The sequence below is a fragment of the Columba livia genome, chromosome W (assembly GCF_036013475.1).
Source record: "Columba livia isolate bColLiv1 breed racing homer chromosome W, bColLiv1.pat.W.v2, whole genome shotgun sequence".
NCBI lineage: Eukaryota > Metazoa > Chordata > Aves > Columbiformes > Columbidae > Columba > Columba livia.
In genome coordinates this window covers 13,013,310-13,031,867 of record NC_088641.1, presented here as the reverse complement: position 1 = coordinate 13,031,867, position 18,558 = coordinate 13,013,310, and the positions used below count along the sequence as shown (strand labels likewise).

The following is an 18,558-nucleotide window of genomic DNA, read 5'->3' as shown; positions in this document are numbered from 1 at the left end:
ATCGCTTCAAAATGAAAAAGAGAACCTATCTACTTCTCATGTGCCAAAATTATTTGATATATAGATATCCCCCTGGAGAATTATCTTTTACAGTTTTACACACCAAAGACAATAACTGTCTAAAGTTCAACAAGACTTAAAACAGTATTTCAGTTTGATAAACACATAATTTTGAAAATATGACTTAAAACACTGTTAGTTTATTTTGCTGAAGAATCACAAAGTCAATACTGAACAAATGCAGAATCTGTGCTGAAAAATTTAAGCTAAGATGGAAAAAAATAGGACAAACATAAGTCGATGCATAGTTTCTCATGAAACATTACTTTCTAAACATTCTCAGCAAGTTTTCAACTCTTGTGTTGATCTTACAAAAAATCTTTATCTGGATTTCAAGAGTTCAAAAAAAATCATTTAAGTCAATTTTCTCAAAGTAAGTTTAATTATCCAGGTAGTTCTCACAGCAAACAGCAATTCACTCCCTCATCTATACCTTTGGGAAGTAATGCAAGTTTGTAAGTTAAGGTATCAACTCTACCAGAGTGGAGGGTAAAGAATGAAAACTCTGGGTAAGTTTAATACATGTAAAGAACTACTTTCCATTTAAATGAAAAAGTAAATCTTACTTTTTTATTCATACTACATAGAACACTGTCCTGGTTTTGGTTAAAACAGGATCAATTCTCTTTTACTGAATTTTCCTTTCAATTAAGTTTCTTCTAAGTAATTGCACTTTTCTGAAGTTGGTTGCATGTTTTTCAGACAGTGTCTGCTCCAGAGCTGATAACACCTAATGTTTATTAGTTTTACTGAGCTAAAGGTAGGAATAGTATGCAGAAAAGGCCCCTGTTTATGCTTATTTCTATAGCAGCCAAGGTTGCTGATAGATCTCTTATGTTCCACAAGTGAAGAGTTGCACTTGCAAGGTTGGGTAGACAGAACAGGTGACCCAAATTGACCAACAAGGTATTCCATGCCATACACATCATACTCAGTTTAAAGCTGAGGGATCATGAGGGTCTCGCTCTCTTCATTCATGGCCTGCATCTGAAGAGGATACTGCCTGTTGTTGTCCTGCCTATGATCTGAGCATTCCTGAATCCAGTTCCCATCTACTGCTGAGTCCAGTCCAGGACTTCCTGGTGTCTGCCCTGCAGCCACTGGCACAATGCCAGTCCCCACTGCACACAACTCCTGCATGCAATTCCATGATCATCCAGGAGAGTCAATACTGGGTTTGTGTATTTTGCATTATTTATCTTATTATTAGTATTATTAGTAAAGCTGTTTTAATTTTCCAACCCATAAGTCTCGCTTCCTTCTCCTCCCTTTGTCTTTTACAGGGAGGGCAAGGGGTTAATAGAGAGCATCTATCACTCCATTTATTCTCACCCTGCATTAAAGGGTGACAAACACATTCATTTTATTTGTTAGAAGTTACATGCCGCAGGAGTCCATGTCCCCTACATGTAAACCCAGACATTTTCCTTACAGTTTCTCACTGCACAGAACTAAAAACATTTAAGTTGGTTTCTCTAATCTTAGGTTAGAGATTCCATATTCCATTTCCAAACCACAGTAGAGACCATGAGTCAGCCCTTGAATTTATTATTTAAGAGAACAACTTTTCAAAAGCATCAATACCTTGGTGCTCATGCACCATCAATATTTTTACACCCAAGAAATAAGGAAACCAAGTCTAGTCTTGAGTTCCTCAGCAATATCCATTGCCATTAGATCCATTAAAGATAAAGGTCAGCAGCCATCCTAGACCTGACTATCTGTTAGGATATGAGAACAGAGAAGCTTCCTAAAGAAATACACACTTACAACCAGATATTTTACAGACAAATATCTGCTCGTTATGTTTAATGAAACATTTAAGTAGAAGAAAGTAGTCCTGGTTACACACAAACTATTTCTTCATTTGCCTTGCTGATGGCCTTAATGCTGTCTTAGAATTTTCTCTCTGTATTGGGTTTGTATGGAAAGGTTTTGGTAGTGGGGGTGCTATGGGGCTGGCTTCTATGAGAAGATGCCAGAAGCTTCCCCCATATCCAACAGAGCCCATCAGCTACAAGACAGACCTGCTGCTGGCCAAGACCGAGCCAATCAGCAACAGTGGTAGCACCTCTGTAATAAAATATTTAAGAAGAGGGGAAAAAAAACCCAACGAACTACACAATTGCAACTGGGAGAGAGGAGTAAGAATATATGAGAGAAACAACTCTGCAGACACCAAAGTCAGTGAAGGAAGAGAGGGAGGAGGTGTTCCATGTGACAGAGCAGATACTGCCCTGGAGCATGTAGTGAAGACCATGGTGAAGACTATGGTGAGGCAGGTTGTCCCCCTGCAGCCCATGGAGGTTAATAATGGAGCAGATATCCACCTACAACCCATGAAGTGATACAGGGAACTATGTAACTAACATTTAAAGAACTAACACTTAAAGAACCCTTAACCCACATAGCAATTGCCTAGCTTAGAGCTTTGTGTATTGTATGAGAAACAGGAGTTCGCTGATGACTTCACAGGCCTTGCAAATATAAAAATCCTAGCTGCATCCTTGGGTGAACAAGATAACAGAATCTTGGGCACAGGACAGGAGATAAGCCAGTTCTCAACCAGCTCATCAGTTTGAGCCCCGGCCAACTCAGCACACCAGGCCAGAGGTAAAAGTGTACAGCGAAGAAGACGCCGGCCCACGACCACCAGGTGGCACTGCACAGGTGCAACCAGGAGCGGCCAGAGGTGGAGACTATGGAAATGATTTCCAGGAACTCACTGTAATAAGAACCGCCTTCTCTGGGACAGGTTATGAATATGTATAGGCGTTCCTAGAATTTTCATGAATATGTAATACTTTACAGCATTTAACCAAGTTCACGGCTGCTGGAAATTTGCACACGTCTTGGGTGGAACTATCCCCCGTATGCCCGGTGCTGAATAAACATACCTTCTTTATAACCTCACAGGTTGTAAAGTAATTTCCGTGCCTCAGAAGGACCCCATGCCAGAGAAAGTGGATGTGTCCAAAGGAGGTTGTGACCCCGTACTGGAGCAGGCTCCTGGCAAGACCTGTGGCTCCATAGAGAGGAGCCCACGCTGGAGTAGATTTGCTGGCAGGACCTGTGAGCCCCATGGGGGACCCACACTGGAGCAGTCCATTCCTGAAGGACTGTACCCCATGGAAAGGATCCATGCTGAAGCAGTTCATGGAGGACTGTCTTCCATGGGTTGGACTCCACACTGGAGCAGAGAGTGAGGAGTAAGGAGCTGCAGAGATAATGTGTAATGAACTGACCGCAACCCCCATTTCCCATCCCCCTGCACCACTCATAGGAGGATGTAGGTAGAGAAAACTGGAAGTGAAGTTGAGCTGGGGAACAAGGGAGGGGTGGGGCAAAGGTGTTGTAAGATTTGGTTTTATTTCTCATTATCCTACTCTGACTTGTGACTGGCAATAAATTTTCTCCGAAGCTGAGTCTGTTTTGCTCATGATGGTAACTGCTGAGTGATCTCACTGTCCTTATCTCAACCCATGAGCCTTTTGTCATATTTTCTCTCCCCTGTTCAGTTGAGGAAGGGGTTTAGGTAATAGGTTTGAGGCCCTGGAACTTGAAGAGGAGGTAGGTGAGGATGTGGTGCAAGGCCCACCTACAAGGTCACATAGAAACAGGCAGTTGACCCCATGCCTCAAGACTGCCTCAAATAAGAAAGAAAGAAGGGTAATTGTAGTAGGCAATTCCCTTCTGAGAGGGACAGAGGGCCCAATCTGCAGAGTGGACCCTCATTGTAAGGTCAACTATGATGCAGTCTACCTGGAGCCTGGATCAGGGACATCACCAGGATGCTCCCCAACCTGGTGCACCCAACGGACTACTACCCACTGCTGAACTTCCAGAAAGATGGGGAGGAAGCTGCATCCCGTAGTCTGAGGGGAATGAATAAAGATTTCAAGGCCTTGGGACGAATGGTAAAAGAGTCTGGGGCTCAAGTGATTTTCTCTTCACTCCTTCCAGTTTTGGGTGATGACATGGGATGGAATAGAAAAATTTAGTCTGTAAACAATTGGCTACAAGACTGGTGCTACAGGCAGGGCTTTGGGTACTTTGATAACGGCTGGTTTTACAAGACACCAGTCCAAACAGTGATACGTGGGAAAGGTTTATCTCGCAGGGGCAAAAGGATGCTGGGACAGGAATTAGCAGGGCTCATTTGGAGAGCTTTCAACTAGACTCGAAGGGGGATGGGGTTGTAGCTGGGCTTGTATCAGTGGGGCAGCACTCTAGAGTTCATGAAGGCTGGGAGGCCTCCCATACCCCTGGGGTGAAATCAGTGTGCTCAGCTCACTCTCTGAAATGCCTGTACACCAATGCATGCAGCATGGGGAATAAGCAGGAGGAGTTAGAAACCTGTGTTCAGTCAGATTATGACCTAGTGGCAATTACAGAGACATGGTGGGACAGCACACATGACTGGAATGTGGTCATGGATGGCTATGTCCTTTTCAGGAAAGACAGGCCAGCCAGGCGAGGTGGTGGAGTTGCTCTTTATGTGAGAGAGCAACTACAGTGTATTGAGTATTGTCCAGGCATGAATGAGGGGCGAGTTGAGAGTCTATGGGTGAAAGTTAAGGGGCAGGCTGGCAAGGGTGACACTGTTGTGGGCATCTATTATAGGCCACCAGATCAGGGTGAGGAAGTTGATGAGGCCTTCTACAGGCAGCTGAGAGCAGCCTCACAGTCACAGGCCCTGGTTGTGGTGGGGGATTTTAACTACCCTGATGTTTGCTGAAAGGACTACTCAGCCAGCCAGCCACAGTCCAGGAGGTTCCTCCAGTGCACTGACGATAACTTTCTGATGCAAATGGTGGAGGAGACGACTAGAAGAGGTGCACTGCTGGGCCTCATCCTCACTAACAAAGAGGGTCTGGTTGAAGCAGGTTGAGGGCTGCCTTGGTTGCAGCGACCATGAGATGGTGGAGTTCAGGATCTCCTGTGGCAGGAGCAGGATAGCAAGCAGAATTGCAACCCTGGACTTCAGCAGGGCAAACTTTGGCCTTTTCAGACAATTGCTAGGGGAAATCCCATGGGCAAGGCTGCTTGAAGGTAAAGGGGCCCAAGATAGTTGTTAGTGTTCAGGGACTGTTTCTACCAGGCACAAGATCAGAGTATCCCAACACGTAGGAAGTCAAGGAAGGGAGCCAGGAGACCTGCGTGGTTAAACAGGGAGCTTCTGGGTAAGCTCAAGTGGAAGAGGAGAGTTTATAGATCATGGAAGGACGGACTGCCCACATGTAAATGAACTTGGTTATAAAATGACCTCACGTGTGGCATGAAGTGTGGTGTGTGTATGCTGCACAGCATGACCAAAATCTTCAACGTGTCCACCCCCCCCAGAGGACATCACGGGACCGATCGACCTGTGGAGCGGTGATATCTTACTCTCTCTCTCTTTCTGATATCTAACATATCTACTTCATTTTTCTTCTCTCTCTCTTTTCCTTCTTCTTGAACATATAATGTGGGGAACTACGGTGGGTCCATGGATTCCCCGACGAAGGGTATGGGAACAAAGATTGACCTTGAAGATATTAAGGTGTACCCGTGAGAAAGAAGGGAGTTAAAGAGTAACAGTGAAGATAGCAAAATTAGCCAATGATATGTTACTATTGCAGCCTGTAACGAATAGCAAAAAGACACATGAGCTGGTAAAGACTATATAAAAAGGCGTTTGTGGCAATAAATGGAGACTGCTGTTTGTACATAAGAAGAACTTTGTCTATGTTGTTTGTCCATCTCAATCGTTACAATATAAAGGTAATATCATTGTAAGTTTTGCTGCTAAAGTCTTGTTAAGTTTTGTGATATAATAATATACTTTTGCCAAGTCACAAATCACTGTAATTTGTAATTCCACCAAGTAGTTTTAGTAAATTCATAATTGAATTGGACCTCTCAAGTGATTGTCTGACATCACTTCGCATTACTGCGCAGAAATACCCAGAGTTAACTCACACCTGATCTCGCCTGGTAGGACAGGACACACAGTGTGTTCAGAGTTAACTCATCCCTAATTTCACTTGGTGGGATGGGACAGAAGGGACCTTCAAAGGTCATCTAGTTCATCCCTGCAATGAGCAGGGACATCTTCAACTACATCAGAGCCCCATCCAGCCTGGCCCTGAATGTTTCCAGGGATAGGGCATCTACCACCTCTCTGGGAAACCTGTTCCAGTATTTTACCACCCTCACTGTAAAAAATTTCTTCCTTGTGTCTAGCCTGAATCGCCCCTCCTTTAGTTTAAAACCATTACCCCTTGTCCTATCACAACAGACCCTGCTAAAAAGTCTATCCACATTTTTCTTACAGGCCCCTTTTAAGTACTGAAAAGCTGCAATAAGGTGTCCCTGGAACCTTCTCTTCTCTAGGCTGAACAACCCCAACTCTCTCAGCCTGTCTTCATAGGAGAGGTGTTCCATCTCTCTGATCATTTTTGTGGCCCTCCTCTGGACCCTCTCCATGTCTTTCCTGTACTGAGGGCTCCAGAGCTGGATGCAGTACTCTGTTATATCTGTCACCTTAATAAATTATTTATCTTTTCAACTTTGTGAAGCTGATTCAGTGAAAGTCCTTGAGAGGGCTCTGATGGGCAAACATTGGCTCTGGTAAGTGGCTACACACACAATCCTTTAGACATAAACCGTTGACTAAGTCCAGGACTAAGACTAGATCTAGCCGCACCTAGACTCCTCTCTGAGAAGGAGTTTAGAAAGCAAGGGGGCCCTTTCTGAACCTCATGACTCAACGGGAGGGCCTCCTCAGCCACGTGTCAGACTCATACTCTGAATGCGACAATCCCTTCCAACCCAAACCATTCTATGATCTGGTACAAATTATTATTATGTTTTAAGAACCACCAAATTATTGTAAAGTATGAAAGTTTAAACTGTCCAAACCAAAATCAATACTAAAAGAAGCCTTTTTTAAAAGTGGAAAAAATGTAAAATTAATCAGGCTTCTCCACAACAGGAGGTAATTTTTGGAATGCTAGAATTCATGCTCCTCAACACCCATTAATGATCTGAAAAGGAGGTTGAGTAAGATAACTTAAGTTTACTAATAATACCAGACAGAAAAAAACCAAGCAAATAGATACCTCATGATAGTGGCTAGGCAGTAAAGCAGAAGAAAATTCAGTGGTGACGCATGCATGATTTTTTTTTTTTGCAAGTGACACAGAAAAACAATTCCAAATTTTCATGCACAATGGCAAACTAAACTATTACCACTCAATACTTCAATATTATAATTAGGTGATTCCATAAAATTGCCAGCTCAGAACTCAGCAACAGTTAAGGACAGCCTTAGAAGAGGGAAAAGAGAAGCATGAGAAAGACTCTTTTAACGTCATACATAGTTCAAGAACAGGATATGGTTATTTTCCTCCTTCATTCCTTCATGGTAGCATGCAACCACCCAGCCCACATTTCTGCTTAGCCAAACTTCAGTTAAGTTCTGCAGTTCACTAGCTCAATGGTTTACCAAACCTAGTCTGAATTTCAGCCCAGTTTCAAATTGTTGGTGATAGAAGAAAAACTGCCAGTAAAACTTCAACCCTGGATATGGGGAGAGCAGACTTCAGGCTGCTGAAGGACCTAGTTAATAAGGTCCCCTGGGAATCTGCTTTTGAAGGTATTGGGAAAGAGCTGGCCGATGGTATCGCAGGACCTCTCTCCATTATTTTTCAATGGTCTTGGGAGCCTGAAGAGGTCCCAGTTGACTGGAAGCTGGCAAATGTTGTCCCTATTTTCAAGAAGGGTAAGAAGGAAGACCCTAGTAATTACAGGTCTGTCAGTCTCACTTCAGTGCCTGGTAAAATTATGGAGAAGGTTATTCTGGGAGTTATTGAAAAACACTTGAGAGACAATGCAGTCATTGGTCATAGTCAGCACAGGTTCACAAGAGGAAAGTTCTGCTTAACTAACTTAATTTCCTTTTATGACAAGGTCACCCATCTAGTCAACCCAGGGAAGCCCATAAATGTGTTTGGGTTTTGGCTTTGTTTTTTTTTAATTTTTAAAAATTATTATTTTAATAAAGCTTTTGATACTGTCTCTCATAGTCTCTTTCTGAACAAAATGTCCAGCATACAGCCAGACAAGTCTATAATACAATGGATGAACAATTGGCTGATGGGTCAGGCTCAAAGCATTTTACTATAATGGGGTTATATCAGGCTGGCAGCCACTCAACAGTGGGGGTTCCCAGGGCTCAATTTTAGGGCCAGTGCTCATGAATGTTTTTATAAATGATCTGGATGCAGGAGTCGAATGTATATTAAGTAAGTTTGCCAATGATACTAAACTAGGAGGAGCTGTGGACTCCCTCAAGGGTAGAGAGGCCTTACAGAGAGATCTACATAGACTAGAGAGCTAGGCAATCACCAACTGTATGAAATTTAAGAGCAAGTACCAGATTTTCCACCTGGAACAGGGTAATCCTGATTATACATACAAACTGGGGGACAAGAGGCTGGAGAACAGCCCTGTGGAAAGAGATCTGGGGGTTTGGGTTCACAGCAAGTTGAATATGAGTCAGCGTGCCCTGGCAGTCAAAAGGGCCAACCATGTCCTGGGGTGCATCAAGCACAGCATAGCTAACTGGTCAAGGGAGGTCATTGTCCCACTCTACACTGCACTGGTGTGGCCCCACCCCGAGTACTGTGTGCAGTTTTGGGCACCTCAATATAAGAAGGACATCAAAGTATTAGAGTGTGTCCAGAGGAGGGCGACCAAGATGGGGAAAGGTCTTGAGGGCAAGACTTACGAAGAGTGGCTGAGGTCACTTGGTTTGTTCAGTTTGGAGAAGAGAAGGCTGAGGGGTGACCTCATTGCAGTCTACAACTTCCTCAATGGGGGCAGCAGAGAGGGAGGTGCTGATCTCCTCTTGCTGGTAACTAATGATAGAACATGTGGAATGGGTATGAAGCTGCATCAGGGGAAGTTTAGCTTGGACATTTGGAAAAGGTTCTTCACTAAGAGGGGGGTCAGTCACTGGAACAGGCTCCCCAGGGAAGTGGTCACAGCACCAAGCCTGTCAGAGTTCAAGGAACATCTAGACAACTCTCTTAGTCATATGGTTTAGTGTTAGTTAGTCCTCCATGGAGCAGGGAGTTGAACTGTATGATCCTTCCAACTTGAGATATTCTATGATTCTACCTGTATAATCCAGATGCAGAAATCACATTGTGCTAAGTATTTTAGTTAAATTCAACAACTTAGAGTAGTGCCTATCTTGTATCTGAAAACATAGCAGATGTTTCGTGTGCTACATACTTTAAAATAAACTTTAAAAACACCTGACCTTCAAGCCCATTAGGTAAAATGAAAGTAACAGAGTTCATTTGAAGAGATAAGGCATAGATCAGGAACGCTGAACCAAAATGCTGATAAACAGTAGGGCCTTAAAAGACAAGAAGGCAAAAGCCAGTAATCAGATACAGTAAAAGCAGCCAAGTGATCAAAGAGATGAGCCTAAAAACCAGAATTATAACCTAGAAGAATGGACTCTAAGACTAACAAGTTTAACATCTAGGACATCTAGATAAAAACCAATTCAATAATCAGTGGGAGAGGATAGAGAAAACCATTAAAAAGTCACTTAAACATAATGCCAGTCTTTTTCAAGCTAGAGAGCTCAAGAAAGGTTCATAGTTGTTAGCTCCCAGTTCTCTAAACTCTCATATATGAAGAATAAGCAAATAAATTCATTTGGAACATATTTAACACACTACTTCAATCTTGCAGCTTTTATCTGTCATAGAATCATAAATACCTTGAGTACTTTAATGACTGTACAGTGAAGCTTACAGCTCCCCACAAGCACCACCAGATCTAATGAGGGAGTGAGAAAGGAAATCAGAAATAAAACCATACCTTGTGTTGTTCTATTGCATCTACCCACTGTTGTCTGTGGTCTGAGTCCTGAGCTCGGAGGTACCAAACACTATCGTTTACACTAATATCAAATCTGCATTCATCAAAGTCATGAGGCTGTGAAAGAAAAGAGTGTAAGAATATCTAAAATTTTCAACATGATCAATAATATCTCATACTCTGTAATTAGAAAAAGAGATCAATAATGCCTTGAATTTATCCTAGATTCTAAACCCTGTTTTATGTAGCTGTCTCAAATAATGAACTAACATACACTTCCAAAATGAAAAATGTGTCTTCTGAAACAAAAAAGCCTGTTTAGCACATTCTTATTAAACAAAAATGTCACAAAAAAGTTCCACACAAACATTGACCAAACCTTCATACTTCCAAATGAATCCTTTAGTAAAATAAGTAGAGGATCACCACTTTTAAAAAATTTCAAGCAAGAAAGAGAAATTAAGATTATTGCTATCAATACTGATTTTTAGATGGAAGGAATACATACATCGCAGCAAAAAGCAGCAGGATAGAACCATAAAGGCAGACTACAGCAAAATTACAAGGAAGACAGGCAACTAAAGGAAGCTGTGACACCCTCTGCCTCAACTATCTTCACTAAGACAGGATTGTCAGATAATTGGGAACTGTGGCAGTTGCACACATGCCGATGAGGTCCAGAGCTTTCAACAGGACAGTTGATGGCTCTTTAGCACCTTTTGTGCCCCACTGTGGCTGTCCTCATGCACGCACCTTGGACGGATGCTGACCATCACGTCCACTCCACCTCACCACCTCCCCCCAGGGGCACGGTGACTCCAGTCACATACACCTCCCCCACGGCTAGGGGAGTAGGAGGAGCGAGACCCCAGTCAACATACAGGATCCTCAGCAAACAAGGTGCCCAGGCCCAGAAAAGCTTCTGGACTGTGCCCATAAATGAACACAGTCAGATCCGACCAGGCTATAAAATGGGGACCCCACCAAAGACCCCCTTTGAGTGGTATTCTTAGAGCAGCAGGACTGTGAAGATAGCCCTCCCTTTAGATCAGGGACACTGTCTAAAGAGACTTGCCAGGACTGAGAGCCCTCACCTTCTCCTTGGTGAGTGATTATTTCTTCTGGATATATCCTTGAGTGAGCCCTTGCCTCTCCTCCCTGGCAAGCGATTATTTCTTCTGGGTAACCTTGAGTGAGAGAGGCCTTGTTTGAGTGAGTGCATGCATACTGTGGTTGATCATTCTTGTGTGGTCATATGGTAATAATATCCTCAACTGATGTATCAAACCTGCAGTTTATTAAATGCTTTCAGAGTGGTGATTGATTCTGGATTACTCCCCTGCTTGCTTTGGTTTGTTGTTTGGTTTCGGTCTGTCATTTGGTTTTGGTTCCATATTATATTTGGTTTAAGGTTATGTTTTCTTGGAGTCATTTTGGGGTGCCTCTGTGACAGGGGCAACAGGCAATTCCTTCCCATATCACCACTCTGTGGAGAGGTCGCTATTAGATGGAGACTTGTTACTGAACCAGCCAGGAATTTCAAGGACAACTCAGAGGCAGTAAACAGAACCAGCTGTGAGAGAGAAGCAACTTCATAATAACAAGGCCCCAACGTGGGGCAAATCAACGGACCTATTAGCAGTGAGACTCCAGCACATGAACAGCTTGTGAACATAGATATCCAATTAGCGAATGCATGCTTGGAGCGTGGACGCGTGATCAGAGAATAGTTGCATATATAAGGAGGTTTGTTTCTGTAATAAATGGCTTTGCGTGATTCACACTGAATCGAAATGCTGAGTCCTTTATTCACTCCAACACCACTCGAATGCATCTTTCAGGTCACATGCCTCAAATACTAAAAAGCTTTTACTAGCATTACAGTGAAGCTGGTAAGGAAAGTACAAGGGAACAAAACAATTATCTAATCTGCCCTGTGCTCTGACAGTTCAAAGTTACTCCCTAGCAAACATCCAACACAGAGCATAGGTTTTTTTTCCCCCTTCATTGATAACTATTCCTAACAAAACATAACACAGGTATAGCTGAACACCTTTTTGAATACAAAGAAAGGTTACACATACAAGTAACCATAGGAAGATAACAGGCTCTAAGGTTAAGGCAAATTATGCAGTCTGAAAGACCATAAATATTGATTCCTAATGCCAAATACAAGACTATACATGTTAATATCCTTTATAACATAAGAACTGTTATGTGAATATATTCATCTTGCAGACAACTAGAACACTGTGGATAACTTGTGAAACACTCCACAAAAGAAAACCTAAAAGCCAGTCTCATTTGTTGTGTCATACACAACAGTTCAGAATCAGTGAGAATTATTTTCTAAGGGTCTGGAAATCAGAAGCTACTTAAACATAATACCCAATTTTTCTTGTTTAAATATACTAAGGAGAAGGAAAAGTACAAAAGAAGCCAACTAGCAAATAAAAAATAAGCTAAGAAGAGTTTAACATAAGTACTTGAAGTTTCATTTTTTTTTAATAGCTTCACATATTTGATGAAGCATCTTAAACCTAAGTTCAATTTAAATAAATTTAAACTTCCCACAGAAAAAAAAACCCACAACAACTGGCAAAGCTGAGAATCAAGTGAATCAACTGCAGCTACCAATTCACTTAATACCTGACCATCTCAACTTAATTCAAACAACTTTCAAAACTGGTTATATGTGCTGCTTTGCCTTCACTGAACCACAGAACATAGGGATGTGTAAGGGACATCAAGTCTTCTAGTCCAGGCCCTTCTTTTTCAAACTGCATTTGCTACATTATTATTACTATATATAAGAAAGATGTTCATCTGCTTTAGGGTAGCAAGCCTGCCACCTGCTACATCAGTGTGTCAGGCTTATAAACCTGTTCCCAACTATCCCTCTGCCAGGACCTCCTTTAGTCATGTGGTGGGGGATACGCACCTACGACAATGGAAGATTCTTCCAAAAATCACCCCAAAAATCAAGTGTATAAGAATTGGGTATCAAAGTTTTTCCTGCCATGACAGTATTCCTCTGCTCGATCACCTTCTCCAAGGGCCTTTGAGAGGAGTTAAAAGCAATTATATGCTACAGTTAGAAAGACATGCCAAAACTAATCTTAAAAGCCTGCAGTACTGCCGATTTCACGCTTCCAGACACAGATGATTCCAGTGATTATTTCAGGTTTTTTACCCTCCATCTCCAACCTAAACATCTTTTATTGTGATTTAAGACCATTACTTCTCTGGTCTTTTCAAAGGCAGGTTTATGTATTCCCTTTCTTTACATAACAACTTTTAAGATATTTGAAAAACTATGCCCCACTGAGTTTTTAGTAAATTTGTGATTTAATTGATTTAATTTAACCTCTTGAGTAATTTTCGTTACTCCTGGTTACGGCACAGAGTATTCAAAAGTTAACTCTGCCCTCACCCCACTGAGTGGGACAGGACATTTTAATTGGTGTCAGAAGTGGGATACTCTGTGAGAAGTGGTAAAGAAGTTTCTTAAAAGAGGATATCAGCCAGAGTGCTGAAGAAAGGAGAACTGATTTGCAGTTGAAACTGTAATCTCCGGTAGCGGATCATGGCATCCCAGGTCAAGCCGGACCTTGACTACTCCCCATTGCTGAATTTACTAGAAGTCAATAAAGCTTGCCCAACTCCAGAGGGGTTCGGCTGGGCTTCGGGACACTGGTTGTCCCCAGCTATTGTAACAGAACGAATAAGGGGCTTGGCAAAAGAAAACAGATCTTTGCTGTTTTAGGAGCAGCACCCATAGCTGCTCAGAAAAACAAACTGAGCAAGATGCAAATAAATCTCTGCAAGAGATCATTAAATCACTGCAGACAGATTTACAAGTAGAACTGTTTAAACTTCAACAAGCTGAGAGAGAACTAGCTGATAACAAAAAAATCACAGAAAACTTGCAGAACAGTCTGCAAGATGCTTTTTATTAATATTAGCTTGTTTTCTTTGTAGGTATCTGTTTAAACATGTATTACAGCTACATAAATCTTTGCCTGTTATATGGTATAGTAAGTTCACAGACTGTTAAATCAGGAGAATCCATGGACCCAAAATGTATGTTTTATGATGATCCAGAAGATCATGACCAATGAGCTCTTCATGGTGTGAAGGCAGTGATAAGATTTTCTATAGAATAGCTGTTGCTTTTTTTTCTAGTGTGCTGGTTTTATTCCTTGAACAACTCTGTAATAAACAATATCTCATCTCTGTGTGCTAAATTTGTCTCTTTTGTATGCACACCAGGTAAAGAACCCTATATTGGGGAGATAATTACAGAATGGAAACTTGTTCCTCTACTGAAATACTACCTTACTTCCCCTTAGGATACATCCTTACACATTAGAGTAAATTTGTGGGAGGATCTTCGGATAAAAAAAAAGTTTGAAATTATATCTTGTTCAACTGTAGCCTTTATATAAATTGGATAATAAGGAAAAATAGCCTGAATATGGTATTCTAAGTTATACTACTATATTGCAATTAATGTTGTCCTGCAGAAGTTTGGAAAAAATGGGGTGAAGTACAGTACTGTATGTTAATTTGTTCTTCTACGTAATAATGTGAGATGAGAAAAGAATGTAAGTTGTTCAACTCTGATTTGCATAGAATTTATGCACTAGCTGGAGATAGGAAAAAGAAAACTAAATGCTGTGATGGATTTGAAATTGGGAGAGGTTGTATTAAAAAGCTCCTAGAATATGAACTGATTGGAATCCAGAGAATGAAGATTATAGATTAACGTTTAATAAGTTGTTTATTGACACCCATAAGAAATTGCAAAAAGTAAATGAGGCTGAAGGAATGACTATTTCTCAATTAATTGGATTTGCATATAAAGTGCATAATAGCAAGAATAAAATGAAAAATGGAAAAAAAAAAAAAAAAGATAAACAAAAGTGCAGTGAGAAGCTCTCATGTGAAGCTGACTGCCTGCTGCTAAAGAGACACCAGCAAAAGGGCAGCGGGGGGAGAGCTTCCCCCATGGCAGAGAAATCACTGCTAGAGAACTGTGATACTGAATGAAGGGGACCAGGGTGAATTTAGAGGCATCCCCCAGCAGATTTTTTTTAATAGGCACAGAAGCAACTTATTCTGTAGTAACTTGTGGATGGGTTTCTATTAGATGGAGATTTGTTACTGAACTAGCCAGGCCCAAAGGAATTTCAAGGCCACCTCAGAAAGCTGAAAACAGGACCTGCCATGGGAAGGAGGCAGTTCTACAATAACAGGGCCTCAACATGATGTAAATCAACGGACCTATCAGCAGTGAGACCCCAGTGTGTGGACAGCTCGTGAACATAGATGATATCCAATTAGTGAATGCATGCTTGGAGCGTGGACGCGTGATCAAAGAATAGTTGCATATATAAGGAGGCTTGTTTCTGTAACAAATGGCTCTAGCGTGATTCACACTGAATCGGAGTGCAGGGTCCTTTATTTGCTCCAACAGTAACTAGTTGTAAAGAATCTCTTAGTAAATTCACCATGCCAGTTGTTGGGGTCACGGAAAAGAAAGAGTTATGGTCATTTGTGAAACCAATAGAATACCATATTAGGAACAAAGCTTTAACAGATGAATTCTTTTAAATACAAGAATGCCCTGTATCTCTCTTAGGTTGAGATTTCTTAAGTAAATGTCCTGGTTTTGTTAAAAACAAGTTTCTCTTTTAGTGAATTTGCCTGTCAGCTAAAGCTTTCATATTAGCTGCATTTTCCTGGAGAACCAGATACATGTTTTTGTAAACATAGCAATGGAATGCGATGTTATTGATAAGGATGGATGGACATCCCACGAGAGGGGCAACGAGAAACAGGTGACCAAAAAACTGACCAACTGAGTATAACATCCCATTCACGTGAATGCTTCATGTAAAAGTGGGAGATCACGAGGATCTCGTCCCTTTTTTTCCCTTCTGCTTATGGTCGACATTAGGAGAGGACCTTGCTAGTCATCCCTGCGAACTGAGGCCTAGTGAGAGACTGAATCCAGCTCCGGTTGGCTGCAGAGTCTAATCCAGAACTTCGGGTGCTGGCTCTGCAGTTGCTGGGACTTTCAAGATTGGTTTTACATATTTTGTATTATTTTCTCTATTCTTATTAGTAGCATTAGTAAAACATTTTTAATTTTTCCAACTCTCTTCTCTGTCCTTCTTTTCCTCCCGATCGCCTTTCCTGAGTGGGAAGAGGGGAGAGGGAGGGGCTGAAGGGGGAAGGGAGGGGAGAGGGGGTTAACAATACATCTGCCACGGTTTTATTGCCACCCTGCAATCAAAACCTTGACAGTAAATTGTAAGCTCAAATAATGTTTTCTGAGAACTCTGTTAAGCTGCATATCCCAAAAGAAAATGCTTGGAAGGTGCAGATCTACTTGCTGCAATCAGAAAAGTGAAGTATGCAAGAACCCTCCAAGCTGCAACACCAATTTGCTTCGCTCCTCCTTCGCAACATGGTGACTGGGCTTTCTTATTACAATTATATTTCTTATCACATGTAGATTTTACCACTGTTTCGCCTAATACAGTAGTATTGTTTACCCAATACTCCCAATCACTTGGATCCCAGTACAGCATACCTACAAGACAGGTTCTAAATGGATCAGAGACTGATTGCATTGCAATACAAAATGATGATTGATTGGTTTGATTTGCAAATGTTAACCACATGTTGGGCCTAGGATCTATGTGATGTAATGTGTTTGCCTTATCTATAGCTCCTAAATCGGACCCAATCATCAATCCAAAAATTACCCCCACGATTATCTTCGCTGGGTCCATTTTCAGCGGACCCACCATCGTTGTTTCTCTCTCTCCCAGTTTTCAGGACTGACGGTCCAAGAGCGTGGAATGGGTATGTTACTCCCACACTCCTTCCCTATAATTTGATTATTGTTAATAATATGATACTTTTTATAAACCTTAATTATATCAAATAGCATACAAGTAATATTATTAGTTTTTCGGCATTCAAGAAGCGTTAAAAAATTTGCAAAAGCTTGCTCGCGCCTAAAAATAGGCTCCTGCGTAGCAGGCAGTGTTCCTTCTAATTCATCCAAAGGTCTGCCTACCCATTATTCAGCCCATTCAGCATGTGTTATTTACAGTACACGATTACAGCAATGCAAACACAACCAATGTCTCAATTTTTCTTTTTTTTAACCACAATTATAACAACGCTTACCCCGTTTACCCCTTTTTGTTTTGCGACCAAAGGTCACACTACAGCTCCTACAGCCACAGCCATGACCATAGCTTTCTCTTGCTCTAACATTCGGTCAGCAGCTTTGAGCAGCTGGCCCGCGTTAGACCCCCATGGCAACACACTAAGAGCTCTTTTGGTTTTGTCATTTGCATTTTCAAATGCAAGCATATCTAAAAACCTCACTTTCATGTCTTCAGACAAATCAGGATAGGCCATAATTGCAGTATGCAAACGATCTATAAATTTTGTGTAAGGTTTACTCGGGCCTTGCTTAACATTTGTGAATGCAGGTCGTGTCCTCTCATCTTGCACAGAGGCCAGCGCCTTAAATACCAGGTCTTGACTAAGTTGTAACACCTCTGTCACAAAATTTGCTTGCCAGTCTGGTTTAGCAAAAGGACCCTCTCCCAGCAACATCTGTGTCTGTACCCCATACAAAGGATCACCCTGTTGCTGAGGAACAGCAGCTGCATTGTCATGACCCTGTTGCCAGTATTGAAAGAATTGTATCTGTTGTGATGGAGATAACAACATTCTCATGGTCATATGCATATCATGAGGTGTTAACAAATTAGCCGAAAAAATATGCTGCAATATTGACTGTGTATATGGTGATTTTAGCTCATATTGAGTTACCACACTTTTAGCCTCTTTTAATATTTTCCTATCTAGAGCTTCCCACATATTCACTCCTTGTGCATCTATCACAACCAGATAAGCCATGGGCACCACAACTCCATCTAATATAGCATCACGCACAATCCCCTTCCACTTAACCCCTGCCTCTCCCTCCACCCCTGACCCCGATCTCAAAGGCACTGCAGTGGGTGGAGCTGGGACAGGAAAGGAACCATATGGACTGGAAATTGGTGGTTCCGAAGAAGCACTAATTGGTGGCGGAGGCAAGGGTGCCGATTTCTCAGGAGCATCTAGTTGTGCTTGTAGGTCTTCCAACCTCTGCAGCAGTTCCTTCAGCTGGGTGTCTCCTAAACTTTGATTCGTCTCCTCACATTGTTCACAGCAGGTAATCGGAGTCTGAGGACTTAGTGGTGTAGATGGTGGAAGCGGTGGATACAGCCGTGCCACTGGCCACTGTGGTTCTATGCTTGCATTTGGTGATTCTGTAGTGGGTGCCTCAGAACACAGCGGAGGCAGTGGTGGCAGCACGCTGGGTGGCAGAGGGGGAAAGTCATCGGCAGGAGGGTTTTGCGCCGTGTTGCTATTTTGATCATGTTTTTCTTTATCTGTCTCCCGTGCTACTTCCCCAACTGCTTCTGCTAATCACCGACTATGACTTCCTCCAGCTCTTGCAGGGGCCGTGGGGATATTTTTAACATGTGTATGTGATTTTGGTTCTTGGCAGTTTTCAGGGAATATGTATGCCTGTTC

At 42.0% G+C, this 18,558-nt stretch overlaps 1 protein-coding gene across 20 annotated transcripts in view; it reads right to left on the bottom strand.

The window, feature by feature from the left end:
• The window catches only part of LOC135577122 (ceramide transfer protein-like), a 163,660-nt gene that overhangs the window by 71,639 nt on the left and 73,463 nt on the right, over window positions 1-18,558 (bottom strand). For 14 of the 20 annotated variants that reach the window (XM_065044865.1, XM_065044855.1, XM_065044856.1 and 11 more), the window contains one exon: window positions 9,943-10,059. The exons of the other annotated variants lie outside the window; for them this stretch is intronic. In XM_065044865.1, the coding sequence (XP_064900937.1) occupies window positions 9,943-10,059 (117 nt within the window). The remainder of the gene's footprint in view (window positions 1-9,942; window positions 10,060-18,558) is intronic. 20 annotated transcript variants of the gene reach the window in all.